This window comes from Marmota marmota, unplaced genomic scaffold, assembly GCF_001458135.2.
Source record: "Marmota marmota marmota unplaced genomic scaffold, marMar, whole genome shotgun sequence".
Taxonomy (NCBI): Eukaryota; Metazoa; Chordata; class Mammalia; order Rodentia; family Sciuridae; genus Marmota; species Marmota marmota.
The window spans coordinates 15,147,421-15,168,274 of record NW_026000222.1 but is presented as its reverse complement, the minus strand read 5'-3'; the positions used below and the strand labels follow the sequence as shown (position 1 = coordinate 15,168,274).

The window sequence follows — 20,854 nt, the reverse complement described above, 5'->3', positions numbered from 1 at the left end:
AGGGGCTGGGGTTGTGGCTCAGAGGTAGAGAACTCGCCTAGCATGCATGAGGCACTGGGTTTGATCCTCAGCACCACATAAAATAAAGATCTTGTGTCCACCTATAACTAAAAAATAAATATTAAAAATAACCATAACCATGTTTAGGCCAAACAACTCATTAAAATAGGGCTTTAAATAAATCTCTAAAATAGATTGAAAGATAGTAAAGGATGTTGAATAGGACTGGAATTTTACAGTGTTTTTATAGCAGTAGATTTCAAGCATGATTATCAGCTATCTGGAGGCCTCCTGGACGCTCTGGGTCTTGCAAGGTCAAAACTATTTTTCATAATAAAACTAATTCTTTATTTACCTTTTCATTGTAGTTGTACTTGCACTGATGGTGTAAAGGCAAAGGTGAGTACAACTGTAGGTACCACAGTCGAGACAAAGTGTACTCTTGTCATTGTATTCCTATCTGGACACCTTCTTGTTAAGAAGAAAACATCCAGTTTCCTTTAAGAATGTTCTTGCCTGCTGAGGTGGTGCACACCTTTAATCTCGGGAGGCTGAGGCAGGAAGATTGCAAGTTTGAGGCCAGCCTGGGTAGCTTAGAAAGACTCTTTTTCTCAATAAGAACTGTAGATGTAGCTCACCTAGCATGCCCGAGGCCCCGAGGTTCAATCCCAGCACCGAAAAAAACAATGTCTTTGATAAAGTAGTAAAAGCTATTACTTTTATTAAGTCTTGACTTGTGAGCACACGTCTTTTTCACATTGTGTGTTGAAATGGGAATGGGCCTAAAGTGCTACTAACTCGGATGCATAAAGGCTGCCGGAGAGTAAGCACTCGTACAGTTATTTGAGTCGAGAGCTTAAATAGTGGCATTTTTCATGAAATACCATTTTTACTTCAGAAAACAACTAAGATACAACTAAAGTTACTAAATTTGGGAATTTGGCAGACATTTTCCTCCAAATGAATGAAGTGAGCCTGACACTTCAAGGAGAACAACTGGCAGTGTTTGCTGCCAGTGACAAAATAGGAGTTCTTCAGTGAAAATTAGAATTTTGGAACGCTTACATCTCCACCAAGAGCTCAACAGCTTCCCAAGCTTGGAGACTTATCTGATGAGATCATTGGTGACATTCACAAATGTGATTTTTCTTTGATACCGTATAATTAAATGTGTCAACATTTGGAATATCTACATGGCTCAATGAACCAATATTTTCCAAATGACAAATGACAACATTCCAGAATCTTATTTGAGCAAGAGATCTGTTCAGAGTGCCAGTTAGACTTCTGCTTCTAGATGGAGTGACAGGGACACCCGATGGCTAAGGATGTTTAGCATCTTTTCTTGGGTTTTTTGGCCATTTGGGGATCTTCTTTGGAGACCTGTCTATTCATATCTTTTGCCCATTTGAAGATCAGACTAGTTGTCCTTTTGTTGTTGAGCGGGGGCTTTCTTTTTTGGAGATATTCTGTTAGCCCCTGCCTCCTCCAGATTCTGCTGTAACAGTCCTGTTGCCTTCCTAGGCTACCCCAGGCCTCTCCACATTCAGTAGTCATTGCAAGACAGACAGACAACACCGCTGAAAAGCAGCATGGCCACAGTGGCTTGGATGTTTGTATTTTTTTCTTTGTCTCTGCCTTTTTGAACTTAAATATAAAAATTTAGTTCAATTCGTTGGTCTTCTCAGACAGTCTCTAAACCCACTGTTCTGCTTATCTTGCAGTTTCATGGTGATGATATGGCATCTGCCAGCTCCAGCCGGGCAGGAGTAGCCCTGCCTTTTGAGAAATCTCAGCTTACTCTGAAAGGTGAGTGGCTTTGTGTGAGGTGTTGTGTCATTGGAGGTCTGTCCCAATCTGGAGAAGAGGTGGAATTGCACACCACCTCATGATCTGGAGAGCCAAATTTTCTAAAGTAGCTGTTTATTCTCATAGGATTGTCAGCAGAGCTCTAATTCTTAAAAAGGAAGGAAAATAACTTGAGGAAGATGGGGGGAAAAAAGTAACTGAAATGGTCCGAAATGGTGATTTCTTCATGTCCCAGAGCTGTTTTCTATCTGTGTTCGACCCTTAGGCCATCTCATACAACCTCTCTGGGTTTCAGTTTGCTTGTATACTTTCATCTCTTTTCTCAAAAGTCACCTTCTTTACGGAGGCCTTCCTATCTCCTGATCTATAGCCACCTCCCTCCCCGACTTCCTCACACCTGTCTCCTTCTCCGTTACATTTTTCTTCTCAGCCCTTGTCACTGTTTAACATACTACACATTTTCATTTTTTGATTTGTCAGCTGTGTCCCTCAATAGAATATAGGCTCCATGAGAACAGAGTATTTGGTCTGTTTCGGTCCCTATTGAGACCCCAGCCACAGTGAGAACTCAGTGTATATGATGGGGATGGAAGAGTGTAGCTCTGTGGAGTCAGCAAGGAGCAGGTGCCTGGAATGGGGTGTGGCACTCAGTACCTGAGTTCAGGCCTGCAGCATGGTCATTGGGAGGCAATTTTTTAAAAACTATTTTTCATTAGAATTTCTGAGATGTAAATGTTATTCACTTATTTAATACATTCATGTAGTTCAAAATTATTTCCTTTCCCCAGCCCTTCAGTACCCTGCTTGGAGGAAACTAACATTGGTCATTTCTTTTGTGCCCCTCTAAGACACACCCAAGGGGAAGCATTTTTATAATTTTGATCACCAGATTGCCTTTCATGGAGGGAATGCTCTTAGCACTGTGCGAAAGTGCCTATTTCCTCACAGCTTTACCAACCATAGTGTGTTGGACTTCTATTTATTTTGTGGTGCTGGGGATCAGACCTACTGCATGTTAGGCAGGTGCTCGGCCCCTGACTTATGCCCCCAGTCCCTGTTGTTTAACATGTGTTTTTGTCATTTTATTAGTAAAAGGTTGTGTTTTGGGCTTGGGGTGTAGTTCAGTTATGGTGCTTACCTACCATCTGTGAAGCCCTGGGTTTGATTCCCAGCACTGGGGGGAGAAAGATTGTTTTCTCAGTGTAGTTTAATTTCCTACTTCTTTAATTATAAACGATGTTTAGCATCTATCATATTCAATGGCAATCTGTGTTTCCTTTTCTTGTGGCTTGCCTATTCATATTCTTTGCCTGTTTCTGATTGAGTTGTTGAGTGTGTGTGTGTGTGTGTGTGTGTATGTGTGTGTGGTCTTGAAACATTTTAACTATTTTTCTGCTGTAGTCCTGTAAGTAGGGAAATGGGTTATAATGAACTGAGAAGGTTTTGACCTTGGGTCTGCAGCCTTTACTGGCTTCCCTAATAATCAGCAGGCCTGGGCCAAAGCAGAAGCCTGCTTATAGAATCTGGTGACATTCCAAGGTCCTTGTTTTGGGGGCATATTATTCATGACACATAATGATTCCTCAATGTTTCTGTGTTGCCTTTCCTTAAGGCAGGTTTTCTTACAAGTGTGGAAAGAGCTAACTTGACTGGTGTGTCTCCTATATGCATTCAGTAGGGATTCCATAGTACCATCCAGGAAAACAGTGGAGAGAGAGACATGACAACGTAATTGACATTGGTGGTTCTTACTCCCATTTCATTGATCCAGCCAATATAGTACAATTGAGGGGCATTACTAAGTGGTTCCCTCTGTTTATCCCGGTTGCCTTGTGTTTCTCCATAGTGAATGTGAGCATAGAGTCTTAAGGTTCTTTTTAAAATGCATCAAGGCCCTTAAACATAAACCATCATTTTGTCTGATATTTAACTCAATTAAAAAATCATAGCATAATAAAGCAAAAACTGGCTACTTAAAACCTCTTGAAAGGTAGTAGGCCAAATACTATCATGGTGCCTTTCTGATAGTATTTTTTCTTTTTTACAGTGCTAGGGATTTGACCCAGGGCTTTGGTAGAACACTTGCATGCTAGGCAAGGGTTCTACCACTGAGCCATAGCCCCAACCTTCTAAGAACCTTTTGGGGGTATAAATTTTTGCATTTTTTTTTTTTTTGTATTTGTGGTAATGGGAATGAATTCCATACCTCAAGCATACTAGACAGGTGCTCTCTGTACCACTGAGTACAACCTAAATGAAGATGTGAAGCTGGCATTTATATTTCATGAAACATTTAATAACCTTTCTACATAAGCTTGCTCAAATCTTGAGGCTTTTATTTTGACATATCTTTTGTGTATGTGTGTTTGTGTACTGGAGATTGAATCCAGGGGTGCTGTACCACTGAGGGACATCCCCAACCCTTTTAATTTTTTATTTTCAGTCAGGGTCTTGCTAAGTTGCAGATGCTTACCTTGAACTTGTGATCCTCCTGCCTCAGTCTCCCAGGTAGCTGGGATTACAGTCATGTACCACCATGCTTGGCTATTCTGGCATGTCTTGTAAGAACAAGAAGCATTCAAAACATAATCCCACCAATAACTATAAATTATAGAGGGGAAAAAGTATCTTTGTACAAGTGGGATTTGACAGACTCTATGCCAACCAAGGGCCAAACTTAGCATCTCCAGTGGGAGGATAACGTAATGTAAATAGGAGGTACAAAATGAAACCTGTGTAATGTCCTTGATACAGATGTCTACAGTGAGAGGCCAGGGTGTAGCTCAGTGATAGAACACTTGCTCTAAGCATGTATGAGGCCCCAGGTTCCATCCCTGGTCTACAAAATAAGCAAACAAAAAAAATGTACACTGAGGAAAGGATCAGAAAAATGAAAATTTTGGCATATTCTATAAAACATCTAGTCAAGTTTTTAAAAATAATCAGGGGGGTACAGGAATTGTAGCTCAGTGGTAGATTGCTTGTCTAGCATGTGTGAAGCCCTGAGTTCAATCCTGTCACAGGAAAAGAAGGGAGGGCATTGTAGATTTTAAAACATTAAGGAGACAACAGCCAAGTGTAATTTGTGGGTCTTGATTGGATCTTGGATTGGGAAAACCGGTTGTAAAACTGCTTGGAAGAATTGGGGGAAATTTGGATATGGTATGGCTCCCATGACAGAAAGAGTGACTAAATTTTTTTTAGGTATGATAATGGTGTTGTGGTTAGGTGGGAGAATGTTATTAGAGTTGGCATTCTGAATGTATTTAGGGCTGATCCAAGATAATGTCTATAACTTTCTTTCAAATAAAGTATATATATATATGTATATATATTAACATACACATGGACATACATGCCATGTTTCTATAACCTGTCCAATAAGGGTAGCCTTTGAAGTCTCAAAGAATCATTTACATTTTAATTAAAATTAAGTAAAATTTAAAATTCATAGCTGTCACACCAGCCATCTTTCAAGCTCTCAGTAGCTACATGCATTATCATAGAAGTGCATCAACTGGTGGAATGTTTCAGCCATCAGGGAATTTCTTTTGAATGGTGCTGACGCAGACCGTATAGAAATAGAACAAAAGCAAATGTGGCAAAATGATATCAGTTGGGGAAAGGTAGCCAAATATTTATTCTATTCTTTCAATTTTTCTGTGGATTAGAAACTTCCAAATGAATCTCCTAAATACAACATGTGATCTCAGGGCCTGGACCAGAAAAATAAAACATTTCTTTGTTTTTTGCTGTGATGGACATTGATAGGACAGTTGTAACAATTTTAATAAGGTCTGTAGAGGAATTAATGGTATCATAAAAATGTTAAGTTTCCCAAATTTGGTCATCGTTCTATTAGTTATGTTAAAAAATGTCCTTGTTCTTAGCTGGGTGCGGTGGCAGACGCCTGTAATCCCAGCAGCTTGGGAGGCTGAGGCAGAAGGATCAAGAGTTCAAAGCCAGCCTCAGCAATTTAGCGAGGCTCTAAGCAACTCACTGAGACCCTGTCTCTAAATAAAATACAAACAAAGGCTGGGGATGTAGCTCAGTGGTTAAACACCCCTGGGCTCAATCCCCAGTCCTCTCAAAAAAGAAAATGTCCTTGTACTTAGGAAATACGCTGTGTAGTATTTAGGAGTAAAGGAATACTTCTACTACTTACTCACAAAGTTTCAGGAAAAATTGTTTACAAGCAAGGTAAGGGAAAGGAGTTGTAAGGCACATATAGAAATAGTCAATATTGGTTAACTCTGAGTGATGGTTTAGAGGAATTATTTGTATTTTTCCTGCAAATTTCTATAAGTCTGAATTTATGTCAAAATCTTAAAAAACTTAAGGGAAAAAGGCTAGAGGATAGAAAAAGACACATCAGGATAGAGTTGAAAGATTTTGGATAAGTTATTTCACTTCCCTGAATCTCAATTCTCTCAATTGTGAAATAAAGGGCTTGTTGATTTTAAAGAGATTGTCAGCCAGGCACAGTGGTGCATGCGTGCTAATCCCAGTGACTTGGGAGGCTGAGGCAGGAGGATCACAAGTTCAAGGCTGACTTCAGCAATTTTAGTGAGGCCCTAAACGACTTGGTGAGAGCCTCTCTCAAAAACTAAAAAGGACTAGGGGTATAGTTCAGTGGCAGAGCCCCCGTGGATTCAGTACCAAAAACAAAACAAAAAGATTATTTAACTCAAAATTATGAGACTCTAATTAATTATATTAAACTATTGCTCTCTCTGTTTTTTTTTGTAAAGGCACGCAGAGCTGATCTCTCACCACCAGGTGGCCTCAGCCAACCTTGGGCTATGTGTAACGTGCTGCGTGTTTTTACTCTGGGTCCTACTTCATTGCTGCAAACCTGGATTCCTAGTACCACCCCCTGTTGCTTCTGAATCTTAGCCACAGCTGGGCTTTTTTTTTGTTGTTGTTTGTTTCTTGCTTCCTCCTTGCTGTTCCTTTTGGATCTGGGGAATTATAGCTAAAAACAACCTGGTGGTCCATCTGAACTTTTTAAAATTGTAGGTTTTTATCGGGACTGCCACCTCTCTAAAGGCTCTGGGAGAAAGATTTGCTAACGCTCCCCCTGGGGGAGTTCAGGCAAGGGTGATCTTGTCGTCATGGGCGAGGAACATCATCGAGTCTTCTATTCTGGGGCACAGGATGGAAGGCTGTGACTGGGTTTCATCCTAGTGACCTGGAGCTCCCACCATGGGTCCTACTTGTTAGCAGACGTGTGCTCCTGGGAATAGCACTTGCTTGACTTTGTGCTCTGGGAGTCTTTGGCTTGCTGGTGCCAAGTGAACACCAGAAATGCTGCCACATGAAGGCTGTGAACACAAGAGGAAATGCAGATGGCCAAATAGCGCATGGAAAAAATTCAACCTCACTAGTAATTTTAGAACAGCAATAGGACAGATAAGCAAAGTCTGGCAATGACACACAGTGTGGTGTGGAGTCAGACTGGCTGGGTGTACATTCTGGCCCTTGCTCCATGCATATGTAACCTAGGGTAGTGACCTTGCTTCTCAAGCCCATTTTCTCCTGGGTATAGTGCAGGCGATGATATATTCTCTGCTTCATGTGTTTGTTGAGAAGATTCAGTTAAACCATGTGTGCATACCAGCATGTCTGTAATAAGTGCTCATTAAATCTTAGCTATTATCTTCAAGTTATTATTCTTTAAAGTGTATCATTTGCAAAGAGTAAAACAAAAAAAATAGTACTTAGTGCTTGGCAGCAAAATGGATATGCTCACATAGCCCTGCTGGAAGGCTTCATGGTTTACCCCTTAGGAAAGATTTGAGCAGTTTTAAGAACTTTAAAAATTTTTTCATATCGTTTGGGGGATGCTCAGGGATACATGCAAATATATGCATTTTTGGTATCTTTTCCAGGGCAAAAAACTGAAAGCAATGTTTTCAACAATGAAGAAACATTTAATATATCCATAAAATGGGCTTATATTACAGCCATTTAAAATAGATTAGGGGCTATAAATAAGTGATAGAGCACCTGCCTAGTATGTACAAGGCGCTGGGTTTTTTTGATCCCCAGCACTGCAGAGGGAAAAAAAAAAGGTTTTGGAAAGAAAAGAATATTTAAAGAATTGGGGAACTAAAAGTCTGGAAGAATTACCAATGATAAATTGGTAATGATAATTATCTTAGTGGTTTCGGGTTAGGAGTGATTTTTTTTTTTTAGGCTTCATATTTTTTTTAGTATGCTCATATTTCTTTGAAAAGCTTATTTGGAATCAGAACAAAACAAAATTTAGTTTTTTAAAAAACAGCCATAAAGAGCCAGAACATCTGCCACAGGGGGGCATCTGGGAGCCTCTGACTCACTTTGACTTTTTCTTCCTCTCCCGCCCAGTGGTGTCAGCAAAGCCCAAGGTGCACAATCGTCAACCTCGAATTAACTCCTACGTGGAAGTGGCGGTGGATGGACTCCCCAGCGAGACCAAGAAAACTGGCAAGCGCATTGGGAGCTCTGAGCTTCTCTGGAACGAGATCATCATTTTGTAAGAGAAAGTCGCTTGTTTTGGAAAGGGAAGCGTGAAGGTGCTCCGAGGGGTGCAGGGATTCCAGGTTCCTATGTAGCCTTAAGGCTCTCTGCCCTTGGTCCCCAGAGTGCCTGTGTCCAGGTGTTTGTACCTCATCGAGCTCACAGAGTGTTCATTATTAGCTAGAGGATTACAGGCTCATTGTTGTGGGGGAAAGGGTGTGTGTGAGTGTCTTCCTGCTTTGTCCCCCCAAAATTTTAGCAGTATAGTTGGGTTGTTTTCTTCTAAGTTATGGGAGTGACCGAACTTGCTCAGATGTGATGAATCAGGTATTTGTTTTTCAGGAATGTCACAGCCCAGAGTCATTTAGATTTGAAGGTCTGGAGCTGCCATACCCTGAGAAATGAACTGCTAGGCACCGCCTCTGTCAACCTCTCCAATGTCCTGAAGAACAATGGAGGCAAAAGTACGTATGACACGGGTAACAGACGTGATTCATGTGTGGGCTGGGGAGGACATGGCAGGTAAACGTGGTAACACACTTCCCTCCAGGACCCAGGGGCTGCAGTGGTTCTGCCCCTTTGGATGCTGTCCATAGAGTTTTAGGAAGGCTGAGAGCTCCTTTCTCCTTCTACTGGGGTTCAGCCTTCTCTGCCCAGGGCCTCTGGTAGTGGGATGCGGTGCCATGTCCCCTGATCCTTCCTGTGGAGTGGAGACTCCTACCTCTGCCCCTCTTCTGACTCAGACGTTGTGAGATGTTGAGTTAAACTGTCAAAAGCCTCCAGCCTAAATCATTGCTTTTCTCAGCTGAGCCCAGAACAGAACAAGGGAGCTGTGTGTGTGCGCGCGTGTGTGTGTTCAGGACAGTGTTACATATGGTGTCCTGTGCTTAGTAGGTGCTCAGGAGATGGTTGAGATGTGATGGCAGCTCCGTCTTAATTATCGAAGGTGCCTCTGCTGCCTAGTCTTATAAATCCTCACATCTGTTCCTTGCTGTTTGTGGTCATTGGCGTAACCCGCGCCTGTGGCCGTTGGACCCTCCCTCATAAAGCCTCTATTCAGAGCAGTACCATATGTGGCAACTGAATGCCTCAGAAAGAAAGACTCCTTTTTCTCTTGATGTCTGCTGTCTAGAAAATATTTTCGGAAAGCAGATTCAGCCCAGGAGGGCTGTGGGGGTGGGGGTGTTGAGTTCCAGGGAGAGTATTGCATTAATTCAAGAGTCTTTTCTTTCTGAGCCTGTCCTTTCTGCTGGGCCACTTGAGAGGTGTTTGCACCTCCTCTGGTCTTTTCCTTTCTGCTGGGCATGTAGAAATGTGGTGAACCTTCTCTGGCCTGAGAAATCGGCTAGGATCAGAGATGCGCCTCTGGTTTGCTCCTTCAAGGAGCTCCCCGTGCGCATCTTCTGAGTTGACCTTTACTTTCCAGACCCTAGCCTGCTTTTTGAGATTTGATTATCAAGGAATTATCATTATTATGTTATTTGGAAATATACTTGTGAATATTCTCGCATTAGGATGTAGCACTAGCACAATTGGTCTTTTCTTTCCTTTTTTGTTTGTCCAGTCAACTTCCTCAAAACTTTTTTTTTTTTTTTTTGTGGTGCTGGGGATCAAACCCAGGGCCTCATGCATACCTTAAGCATGGCAACTAGTGATAATTATTGTTAATATATATATTTGTGTGTATGTGTATGATACTAGGGATTTACCCTGGGGGAATTCTACTACTGAATTATTTTCCCAACCTTTTTAAACTTTTGTATTTTGAGATAGGGTCTTCCTAAGTTGCTGAGGCTGGCCTTGAACTTGCCATCCTCCTGTCTCAGCCTCCCGAAGTGATGGGATCACAAGTGTGCACTGCTGCACCCAGTTTATTGTGAATATTTTGATATGTATACCCTTTTGGGCTTTTTATTTCTTTGCATGAATGTGTATTTTTTTGCATGAATGTGTATTAGTATTTATGACATCACAGAAACAAAGCATTGAGATTATACACAAACATATTGTATTGTAACATGCCTTTTGTCTTTCAAATGTATCCCTATTTATGTTACTATATTTATTTATTTAAAATTCTTTTTTTTTAAACTTTATTTTATTTATTTATATGTGGTGCTAAGGATCGAACCCAGGGCCTTGCACGTGCGAGGCGAGCACTGTACTGCCGAGCCATAACCCCAGCCCCATGTATTTATTTTTAATTGTGATAAAATCTCTCTTCTTAATCATTTTTAGTCTGCAGTTGGGTGGCATTAAGCACATTGACTCGATGTGCCACCATCACCACCATCCATTGGCAGAACTCTTTCTCATATAAAAAAACTGAAACTTTGCCTCCATTAAATAAACTTTGCTCCCCATTCTCTCTTTCCCTGGCCACCTCTATTCCACTAAAATCTCTATAAATTTTGTATTCTAGGTACCTCTTATAAGTGGGTACTTTACAGTATTTTCTTTTTGTGACAGGTTTATTTTATCAGCTTAATGTCCTTGAGTCTTAATCACATTTTGCCTGATGTATCAAAATTCTCTCCTTTTAAGGCAAAATGATATTCCACTGTATGGCTATACAACACTTTGTTTATCTGCCCATCTGTGTTGATGGGCACTTGTGTTGCTTTTGACTATTGTGAATAATGCTGTTGTGAACATTGCTGCAAATATTCCTTCAAGACCCTGCTTTCAATTATTGTGGCTACATACCAGAAGTGGAATTGCTAGATCTTGCGGTACTTCTCTTGTTGTTGTTGTTAGTAATAGTATTATAGTGGTAGGGATTGAATCCAGGGCTTTGTGTGTGCTAGGAAGTACTCTACCACTGAAGTATATCCCTGGCCCTTGTTTTTAATTTTTTGAGGAACTCCTATATTGTTATTCATACCTATTGCATCATAAAAATATATCAGCATAGTTTTAATTATTTTTATAAAGCCCAGTTTTTGATGATTGCTTAGTAGTAGTCTGTCATATAGTTGTGAAAATACAAAGTTGAATGTCAGTAGTTTTTGATATTTATATCAAAATATTTATATAAACTTACAAGTTTATAAATCTTTGTGCTCATTGTTTAAGTTTACTTGGGATAAAATATTGAATATGGACTTGCCAGGTTTAAATAGTTTTCAATGTTTTTGACCCATGTTGCCAGATTACCCTCCAGAAAGTTCTACCAACTTACCCTCTCATCAGCAGTGGTTGAAATTGATGGTTTCTATTCCACCCTGGCATGTGTTGAATTTTATTTATTTTAAAAAATCTTCTTTATGGCCTGTTTGATAATTTGCCAGATTTGCCTCTGCTTCTTTTTGGTCAGAGTTTTTAAAATGATACATATTCAGACATCCTAGCTTCTTCAGCACATGTTGAAAAAAGGACATTTTCTTATATAACTACCATACTGTTATCACACCTAGTGGTATTGACATGAATTCCTTATTTTATGTAATACCCAGTTACATTCAATCATTTTTTGTCTCAAAAACATCATTTTTGCCTTTTTCTTGACCCTGGGTTTAGACAAGCCCACTGACTGCATTTAGTTGTTAGTCTCTGAATCCCCTTCACTTCCACCCCTCTCTTATGCCAGGATTTGTTGAAGGATATTGAATGTTTTAAAAGTGTGTTTATTGCCCTATTAATGTCCTTTGCTCGTTTTTATATTCAAGTGTGCATTTTTCTCTTTTGGTTTTGAAAGAGGTCTTTATATATTAAGCCTATTATTCTTTGTCTTGGAATCTGTAAATGTTTTTTTTTTTTTTCCCCCCAGTTTTTCATTTGCATTTTAACTTTGAAGTTTTTTTTTTCTTTTTTCCATACAGATGTTTTAAACCTTATATTTTCATCATTATCTTTTATGCTTTGAAAGGTGTTCCCCATTCTGAGTTCAGCTAAATAGTTTTCTCTCGTTTGTTTGTGATTTTATTCATTCACATTTAATTCTTCACCCAAATGAATTTAGTTTTTAATATGGTGATGAGAGATCCCATTTGATTTCCTTCCTTAATAGTTAACTATTTTTTAGCACTAATTATTGAATAATCCACCTAACACTCCCAATGATGTGGGTTTCTACTTTCAGCATATATATTGGGCCTGTTTAGAGACTTTCCATTTCATCCATTGTTTTATTAGCCTTTCCAAATCATGCTATACAAGATTATGTTTTAATATCTGGCAGTTCAAGTTTCTCTTTCTCTCTCTCTCTCTCTCTCTCTCTCTTTTTTCCCTCAAATCTTCTTGCCTTTTTTCTTTACATGCATGACATTCTCACATTATTTAATTTATTTTGGCATGTTCTCCCCTTTTCATACCTGCCTCCAATTTCTTGGGATTTTATTCGAATCCTTTCATTATATTGTAAAGTTAATTTAATGGAAAATTTTCATACTGAACCTTTCTACTCAGGAACATAGAATGTTTCTAAATTCGTTCAAATAAATTTGAAGTTTATCTTTGGATGAACTCTTGTTTTGTTTTCTTTTGGTGTTAAGAATTGAGTCCAGAGCCTTGTACATACTAGGCAAGTACTTTCCCACTGAACTACATCCCCAGCCCTATGTTCTGTTTTAATTTTGACAAAGCTTTGGTATTATTTTCAGTGAGATCTTTTTCTTGTTGGGTCTTCTGACTTAGTATCGCTGCTAGGTGGCTATTAGTTTCTGCATTTTCTTGTTATTACTCTGCCAGTGGTATTGGCTAACACAAGTTTTCAAAAATTTTCTTTGGCGCTTTCTCAGTAGACATTTATATGGGTCTGAGACTGATACTTTTGCTTGTCCTTCATAGTAATTATGCTTCTCTTTTTTGTTAGTTACTTTGTATGCGACCTTGTGTTTTGGTGGTAACTGGAGCAATGCCTCTAGTCACTCATCTCTAAGTGGAAGATTGGGTGTCAGTAACCTTTTTACTTTATTAATTATTGCTTTTTTTTCTTCTTTTTTTAATCAGAGAGGGTGTTGAATTTTTATCAGGTATCTTTTAAGGAACCATTCATTGGGGGTGATTGCATGATTTTTCTTCTTTAATTTGCTATAGTAATTTCTTAATTTTTTAATCTTAAGTTCTAGAAATTCTAAGACTGTTAGAAATTATCTAATTTCTCAAGGTAGATTATTCCTTGACATTTTTATTAGAATCGTTTATTAAAATTTTATTTGGAGGCTTTCCACCTCCGTTCATCCCTGAGATTTCTCCATAGCTTTGCTCTATTTTTGTCAACCTTGGGCTCAAGGCTAAGCTAGTTTTATGAAGTAAATTGAAGCACTTTCCAACTTCAGGGGCAGACTGCGTAGCCTGGGAATTATCTGTTCCATGAGTGCAGGAAAGAGCTTGACTGGGAAACCAACGAGGTCTGGCATCTTCCTTGAAGTCATTCTTTGATGACTTTTTCAGTTTTTTTCCACCCATAATTATTGGTTTGTTCAACTTTCCTGATTCATCTTGAGTCAGTTTTGTTAATTCATTTTTTTTTTTCTGAGAAAATCGTTTCATGGGATTTTCAAATTTATTGGTGTATAGATTTTATTTTATTTATTTTTTTAGAGAGAGAGAGAGAGAATTTTTAATATTTATTTTTTTAGTTTTCAGCGGACATAACATCTTTGTTTTTATGTGGTGTTGAGGATCGAACCCGGGCGGCACGCATGCCAGGCGCGTGCACTACCGCTTGAGCCACATCCCCAGCCCGGTGTATGGATTTTAAATAGCATTATCATTTTTTTCAAACTTGTATAATTTTTCTCACTTAAAATTTTTTGTGTTTATATGTTTTTTGGCAATATTTTTCCTTGACTAGCTTGAACAGTTTTGTTTTTTAACTTTTGGTTTTCAATTTACTTTCCACAGAATAGCTTCTTGGATTTATATATTATATTTATTTATTATAGTCCAATATACTATATTTTCTAATATTAATTTCTGTTTTTAACTTAATATTAACTTTTTTCTATTATCTGCTCTAGATATTTTTACATTTTATTTATTTATTCATTTATTCATTCATTCATTTATAGCTTTTCAACTTGAAAGCTTAGTACATTTGTTTTTTATTTAATTTTATGTAGTGCTAGGGCAATGCTCAACCACTAAGCTAAACCTTTAGCCCTAATGCATTTATTTTTATCCTTTCTTGTTTAAATAACGAAAACATTCTTGCTTTGAATTTGTCTTTTTTTCCTCTCTCTCTGGGTATTTAAAATTTTCTTTTAAAGTACATAAATTTGAAGTTTCATAGCTCAACAAATATGTATACATATTCACATCTGTGTAATCTCTTTTTGGATCAAGATACAGAACATTTCCTGCATTTCCAGGAAGTTTCTCATGTTTCTTGCATTCAATATCCCCTTCCCCAGCCCTGAGATAACCACTATTCTGACTTTTGTCACTACTGATTAGCTTTGCCTATTGAATTTCATATCAGTTTTCTTGTGCCTGTTGGCTCATCATTTCATATCCATGAATTTCATCCCTGTGTTTGCATGTATCACTAGTGCTGGTTTTTAAAATTTGGTTATACTATTGTTAATTTATGAATAGACCACAATTCACTTACCATTCTTGCATTGATAGACTTTGGGTTGTTTCTAGTTCTTGGCCTTTATGAACAAAATTGCCGGGTACATTCTTACACACATATTTGGAGGTGTCTTAGTCCTGCATCTCTATTGGGTATATATATATATTCAGGAGCTTCGGCTCATAAGGTGCATATGTGTTTAGCATTAATAGTTTCCATTAGTTTTCTATTGTACAAATTTGTTATCCCATAAATTTTGCTATATTCTCCTTGCTGTTTGTAATTACTGTTGTGATTTTCTCTTCCAGCCCAGGGTTATCTAGGAGAATGTTTTCCAGTGGTTATGTTGTTTGTGATATTGGTTGCAGCTGTTGCTGCCTCTGCCCTTACTGGCACTAGCTGTAGCGCACTGTATGTGTGGTTGGGTTGGGCAGTAGGCACATCAGATTAGAATCTGATGGAAAATGTAGATTGTAATAGGGCAGTGGGCTGCTTTTTCTTAGAAAAACAAATCTAGAATGACAGTAGCATAGTCTGTGTATATAATATTCTGATCATGTTTCATAAAGCCTTCTGTTTAGAGCAAGGCTATTTCTAGATATATGATTATGTTGCATAGAGAAGTGGTTAATAACATGTAAACTCTGGAGCCAGACTTCCTGGATTTGAATTTTGATTCCATCAGCTTTGTGACATTGGACAGTTATTTAACCTCTGTGCTCTTGTTTCCTTATCTGTAAAATGTTTTGAGATTAAATGAGCTAATGACAGTACGTGGCACATGTAAGATATTGTAAGAAGTAGTAGTAGTAGTAGTAGTACTACTACTACTACTAATAGTAATAGTAGCAGCAGCTATCTCCTCTGATATATTTCTTCCCAAAGATTGAAAGGTTTGAGTCCCAGATATGGACAGCAGAGTCCCTGATTTCTGCCTGGTGTCGACCTTCTTGCTTAAATGGGAGGCAGTCCTGAATTGGTTCTAAGAGAGAATTCCAAGATTGGACAAATGCAAAAGCTTTGGTGAACATAGAGCACGGAGGCTGTCATTGACTCAGGACATTTCAGCACCATAGACCATAGTCTTGGTTCCTTGCTCTGTCTGGAGCTGTGAAGCCGGAAATGCTTCTAGAGTGGTGTCCAAGTATGAATACAGTTATGTAGGGTAAGTGGGTCACAGTATGTTAGGAACTTCTCCCTGTGGCCTGGTCTTTCTGAAATAGCTTTTTTTAAGGAAAGAACGTAATGGGCAATGGTTGTCCTAACTGGCACTCTTCTGTTCCATGAACATGATTTGTTCTTTCATTTGCTCCCTTGTTTCCTCTGGGTGGACTTGCAAGTTGACTGGGAAACTCAGCTGGCCTTTCATGCCTTCCCTTGGCAGAGGGAGGCAGTGATGGAGGGTTTTGCTGCAGTCTGGCAGTTGTGTCTGGTCAGCCGTGGCTGGGTTTCTGCAGGAACATTGACCTGGCTAGACTGCGGAGAGGACTAGACCAAAAAGTACTGATTAGGTTCCTCGGGATAGCTATGGACATCTCTTTGTAGCAGCCAGTTTTTGAGGTTGCATATTGATAGTTAAAACCTTTTTTTTTTTTTTTAAAGGGGAAGTTTTAAGCTGCATCTTCATCACTTGGCTTTACAAGTTATCAGTGTGGTTCCTGTTTGCTTGCTTTCTGGGTGACTTTGATTTCTTTCTGAACTGGTGGCCCATAGGGTCCAAGACTTGATGTTCCCGGTAGTTCCCCTCTCCTGCAGCTGGCCTTCCTGTCAGTGCAGACGATAGCACTAGCAGATTCTGTTCCTTTTAGGAGGGAAATATAGCTAGAATAGATTAAAAAAAAAAAAAAAAAAACTTCTTTAAGATAATTTCAAATTCAGAGAAAAATTATAACAATAAAGAACTACTCTCTACCCTGCATCCAATTGTTAATATGTTGATACAGTTGCTTTCACATTGTTTCCATCTGTACATACCTATAATTGTTTTATGAATCGTTTTTAGTGTGAATTACAAATCTTGTGGTTCTTCCTCCCTAAATACATAAGTATCTATTTTTGAAGGAGGATAGTCCCTGCTCTTATATAGCAAAATAGAATTAACCAAATCAAGAAATTTAACATTTTTTACAGTGGTATAATCTAATTCAGATTTACTGATTGTCCCGACAATGCACTTTAAGTGAGTCCTCCCTGCTCCAGTCCGGGATCACTTGCAAGGTATGCAGGCCAATTTGTTATCATGTTTCAAATCTGGGTTAGTCTCTCAGACTGTATCTTTCATGACTTTGTCATTGTTGAAAAGTATAGGTCATTTTGTACAATCCCCTCAATTTGGGAGTGCAAGATTATGTATTTTCCATAGAAACACTCAGAAGGGATGTTACCTGTCTCAGTGCATCATATCAAGACACACATGACTCAGATGACATTAACTTTAATCATTTGGTTGAGGTGTCAGATTTCTCCAATACACAATTACTCTTTTTCCTTTGTAATTAAAAAGTAATTTATGAGGAGATACTTTGAAACTATGTTCCACTAGGTTTTGCATTCAATAATGATTTTACTGTGATGGTGGCAGATTCTTTCGTTTCTTTGTTCTAGCTTCATCATTCCTTTTGTCCTCACTAGTTGGCACAGTACTGCAAGGAGTTTTCCCTCTTCCTTGGAACTTGCACATAGGTGTGTGTTGTCAGGCTCAAGTCATAGATTCTTATTTTATTCAGAGGAATATGATTTATAAATGCCTTTGGTTTATTGCTAATATTATTCCTTGCACCATCTCTTGAAGAGGATAGAGAGGAACGTATTTATTCTTTTCAGGGATGGGTATCTCTTTGAGCTCACTCCTATATCTTTTGAGGTGTCTCCATCGTGTGTGTGTGTGTGTGTGTGTGTGTGTGAGAGAGAGAGAGAGAGAGAGAGAGAGAGAGAGAGGAATTGAACCCAGGGGTGAACCAAGCACTGCGCCACATCTCCAGCCCTTTTAATTTTTTATTTTTGGACAGGGTCTCACTAAATTGCTTAGAGCTTGCTAAATTGCTAAGGCTGGCTTCGATCTTTTGATCCTCCTGCCTTAGCCTCCTGAATCCCTGGGATTATAAGTGTGTGCCACCGTGTCTGGCTGCATCATATGTTTTTGTTCAACTGTAAGCCACTATAGACAGGACTTGCTGTATGGCAAAGGTAGTACCAAAAATTAGAGGAAAAAAAGCATAGGAATGTCACTGGGATCGTCAGCTAACCTAGTGGTTTGCAAAGTATGGTCCTGGGACCAGCAGAAAGTGCATCTCCTGGAAGAAATTTAAATTCTCAGGCCTATTCCAGACCATAGATTCAGGAACTGGGGGTGAGGCCCAGCAAGCTGTGTCTTGAGCTCATCCCAATCTCCTGGAATGATAGCTAAGTTGAAGAATCACTACGCTAACCAGTTGAGAAAAAATAAAGTCAGATACCTTCCTTATATCAACATGTGTCATGGGGTCTTGGAGCTCCTGTTATTCAGGTGTTTGTTTGGTGACCAGAGACTTAATCCTCTCCTCAGCAATTTAGACAACTTGCTGAGAACAGTACTCCCACTGCCTTAAATCCTGAGTCATGGAACCAACTGGAAATGCAGCTTCCTCAAATGCACCAATTTTGCCTTTCCTCCTTGTTATTTAGTTGTTTAAGCATTTAATTCTTGAATATATCTGGAGTTCATTTTGGGATAGGGATCTAATTGTGTTTTTCCTTACTGGGCTTTACACATTCTCATTGTTTTCATTGGAGGGAGAATCCACAGCAGTTGGGATGTTTAAGAACATTTTTGGCTCTTTCTGATGGGCTTTGTTTATTTATTTATTATTTTTGTGATACTGGAGGTTGAACGCAGGATGCTCTACCACTGAGCTATAGCCCTATCCCATTTTATTTTTTATTTTGAGATAGGGTCTCGCTAAGTTGCTCAGGTTGGCCTCCAAACTTGGAATCCTCCTGTCTCAGCCTCCTGAGTAGCTGGCATTACAGGTGTGCGGACCATGTTGGCTCTGATAGACCGTACATTACGCATGTGTGCATGTACACACATACGTGCACACATCATAAGTACTCACAAATATGCAAGTCTCTTTCTTTTACATATTAAACACCAAACCTTCCAGTTCCAATTCATACTCACAGGCTTCCCTTGGTCCTGTTTGAGAGCCTTGGCTCTCAGCACCGTCTGTATGTACTTACTCGTTCCCTCAAATCTACCACGCCCAGAAGGCCTTTGAGAGTCGCTGCACCCATACCATGGAGAAAAATGAAGTAGGCTTCGAAAGGCTTCCCTCTGTGCCCTCTGTATTCTATGTATGGCTCTTTTTTTTCCCCCATGTGTGTCTCTCAGATTGAAAAAAAAGAAAGAAAACAGTTCCATATTTATTTAAAAATCTTATAAGCAGAGGCTTGTTACGGCACTTTATAACCTTCCGAGAACAGACGGGCTAGTCAGGAGCAGCAGCCTCCGCCCAGACTCCTCTGCGAGGATGGAGTGTTCTGGTGGGTGGGCCGCGGGGCCTGAGAGCCCGCCTGACACGGTGCATGCCTTTATTTTAAAGTAAACACAGAACTGTTTTTCTGCCTTTTCAACTAAAAGAGAAATAAAACTACTGAACCTTGGAACTTGATTCAGAGGGAGAAGAGAGAAAAATTTTAAAAAATTTTCATTCAGTTAAAAATGACTTCAAATTTAAATTTGAAAAATTGTTCAATTCTTAAACTGAGGGTGGTAGATTTGAGGGAATGAGTAACTATATACAGGGAGGTCAAGGGACAGAGGAGAAAGGCAGTGTGATTCTGTAAGCTGGTAGGGAGGTCATTTAGGACATAACTACAGACCACAGTGCCTTGAGTAGGCTGTGTGGTAGAAATGGCTAAACCAATCCTGCATAGCCAGTTAGTTATTTTTATGAACCTGGTAAGCCACTGCGACCAACTATTTTAAACTCATGAAATGCTCACAATATTAGATTCTGAGAGTTGCTTTCTTGTTCCCGAAACTGAAGATTATTAGTATTTTTTTCTCATCATAAAAGGAATATAAAATTTGGTCATGTGTGTTTTACTACAATTTAAATAAGAAGCAGGAGAAATATAAAAAGTAAAAAGCAATACATCTAAAATTAAAAATATCATTGGTATTTTTTATTATTATTTCATGCTTATTATAAAAAAGGAAACGAAAATATTCTGAGCGTTTAGTGTGTATCAGACATTGTTTTGAATTTCCTCCCTCTGTGTATTTGTTTGTGTAAAAATTTGTATATACATACACATGCAAGTTCTCCTTGATTTATGGAATTATGTCTGGATAAATCCATCGTTCAGTTGAAAATGTCATAAATTGAAAATGCATTTAATTCTAAGCAGTATACTGATATGTCATTCCCCTTGTGATCTGGTGGCTGACTGGCAGCTGTGGTTCTCATCCCTGCCCAAGATCTTGAAAGAAGATTGGACCACATGTCACTAGCCTAGGAAAAGATCCCAATTCAAAATTTGAAATATGATTTCTACTTTGTATGTATCACTCTCCCACCGCAGTAAAGTTGAAAAGTCCCAGTCTGAGGCAACATAAATTGGGGACTGTCTAAACATGTACTCATTTAATGTCCTCCATACTATGAGGGAGATCTGTTGCTATCCCCCTTGTTGAGGAAACAGAACAGTTAGATAGCTTGCCCGGGACCATGCTGTTGGGTTGCAGAGCTGGGATTTAACTAGGGCCTCCTAATGCCAGAGCTGTGCCCAGAACCTCTATACATGCTGCCTTCCAGTGAAGGGGAAGTTAAAATAACCTGAAATTCTGTAATTCAGTCTTGCCACCTATTCATAATTTGTTAAAGATTTGTTAAGATTATTTTTTCATATAATCATTTTGGTGTATATGTATGCCCCCCCCCAATCCCCAAAGGGAACTTGTTATACATATTGCTTTGTAACTTTTTCCTACCGTTTCCACATCATGGAAGCGAGGTCTTTTTTTTTTTTTTTTTTTTTTTT

The 20,854-nt window shown here is 39.0% G+C and overlaps 1 protein-coding gene across 1 annotated transcript in view; it reads left to right on the top strand.

The window, feature by feature from the left end:
- Positions 1-368: 368 nt before the first annotated feature.
- Positions 369-20,854, top strand: part of Wwp2 (WW domain containing E3 ubiquitin protein ligase 2) — a 116,243-nt gene continuing 95,757 nt past the window's right edge. The window contains exons 1-4 of the mRNA XM_015496140.2: positions 369-399; positions 1,725-1,809; positions 8,179-8,326; positions 8,653-8,774. Of these exons, the coding sequence (XP_015351626.1) occupies positions 1,740-1,809; positions 8,179-8,326; positions 8,653-8,774 (340 nt within the window). The 5' untranslated portion in view covers positions 369-399; positions 1,725-1,739. The remainder of the gene's footprint in view (positions 400-1,724; positions 1,810-8,178; positions 8,327-8,652; positions 8,775-20,854) is intronic.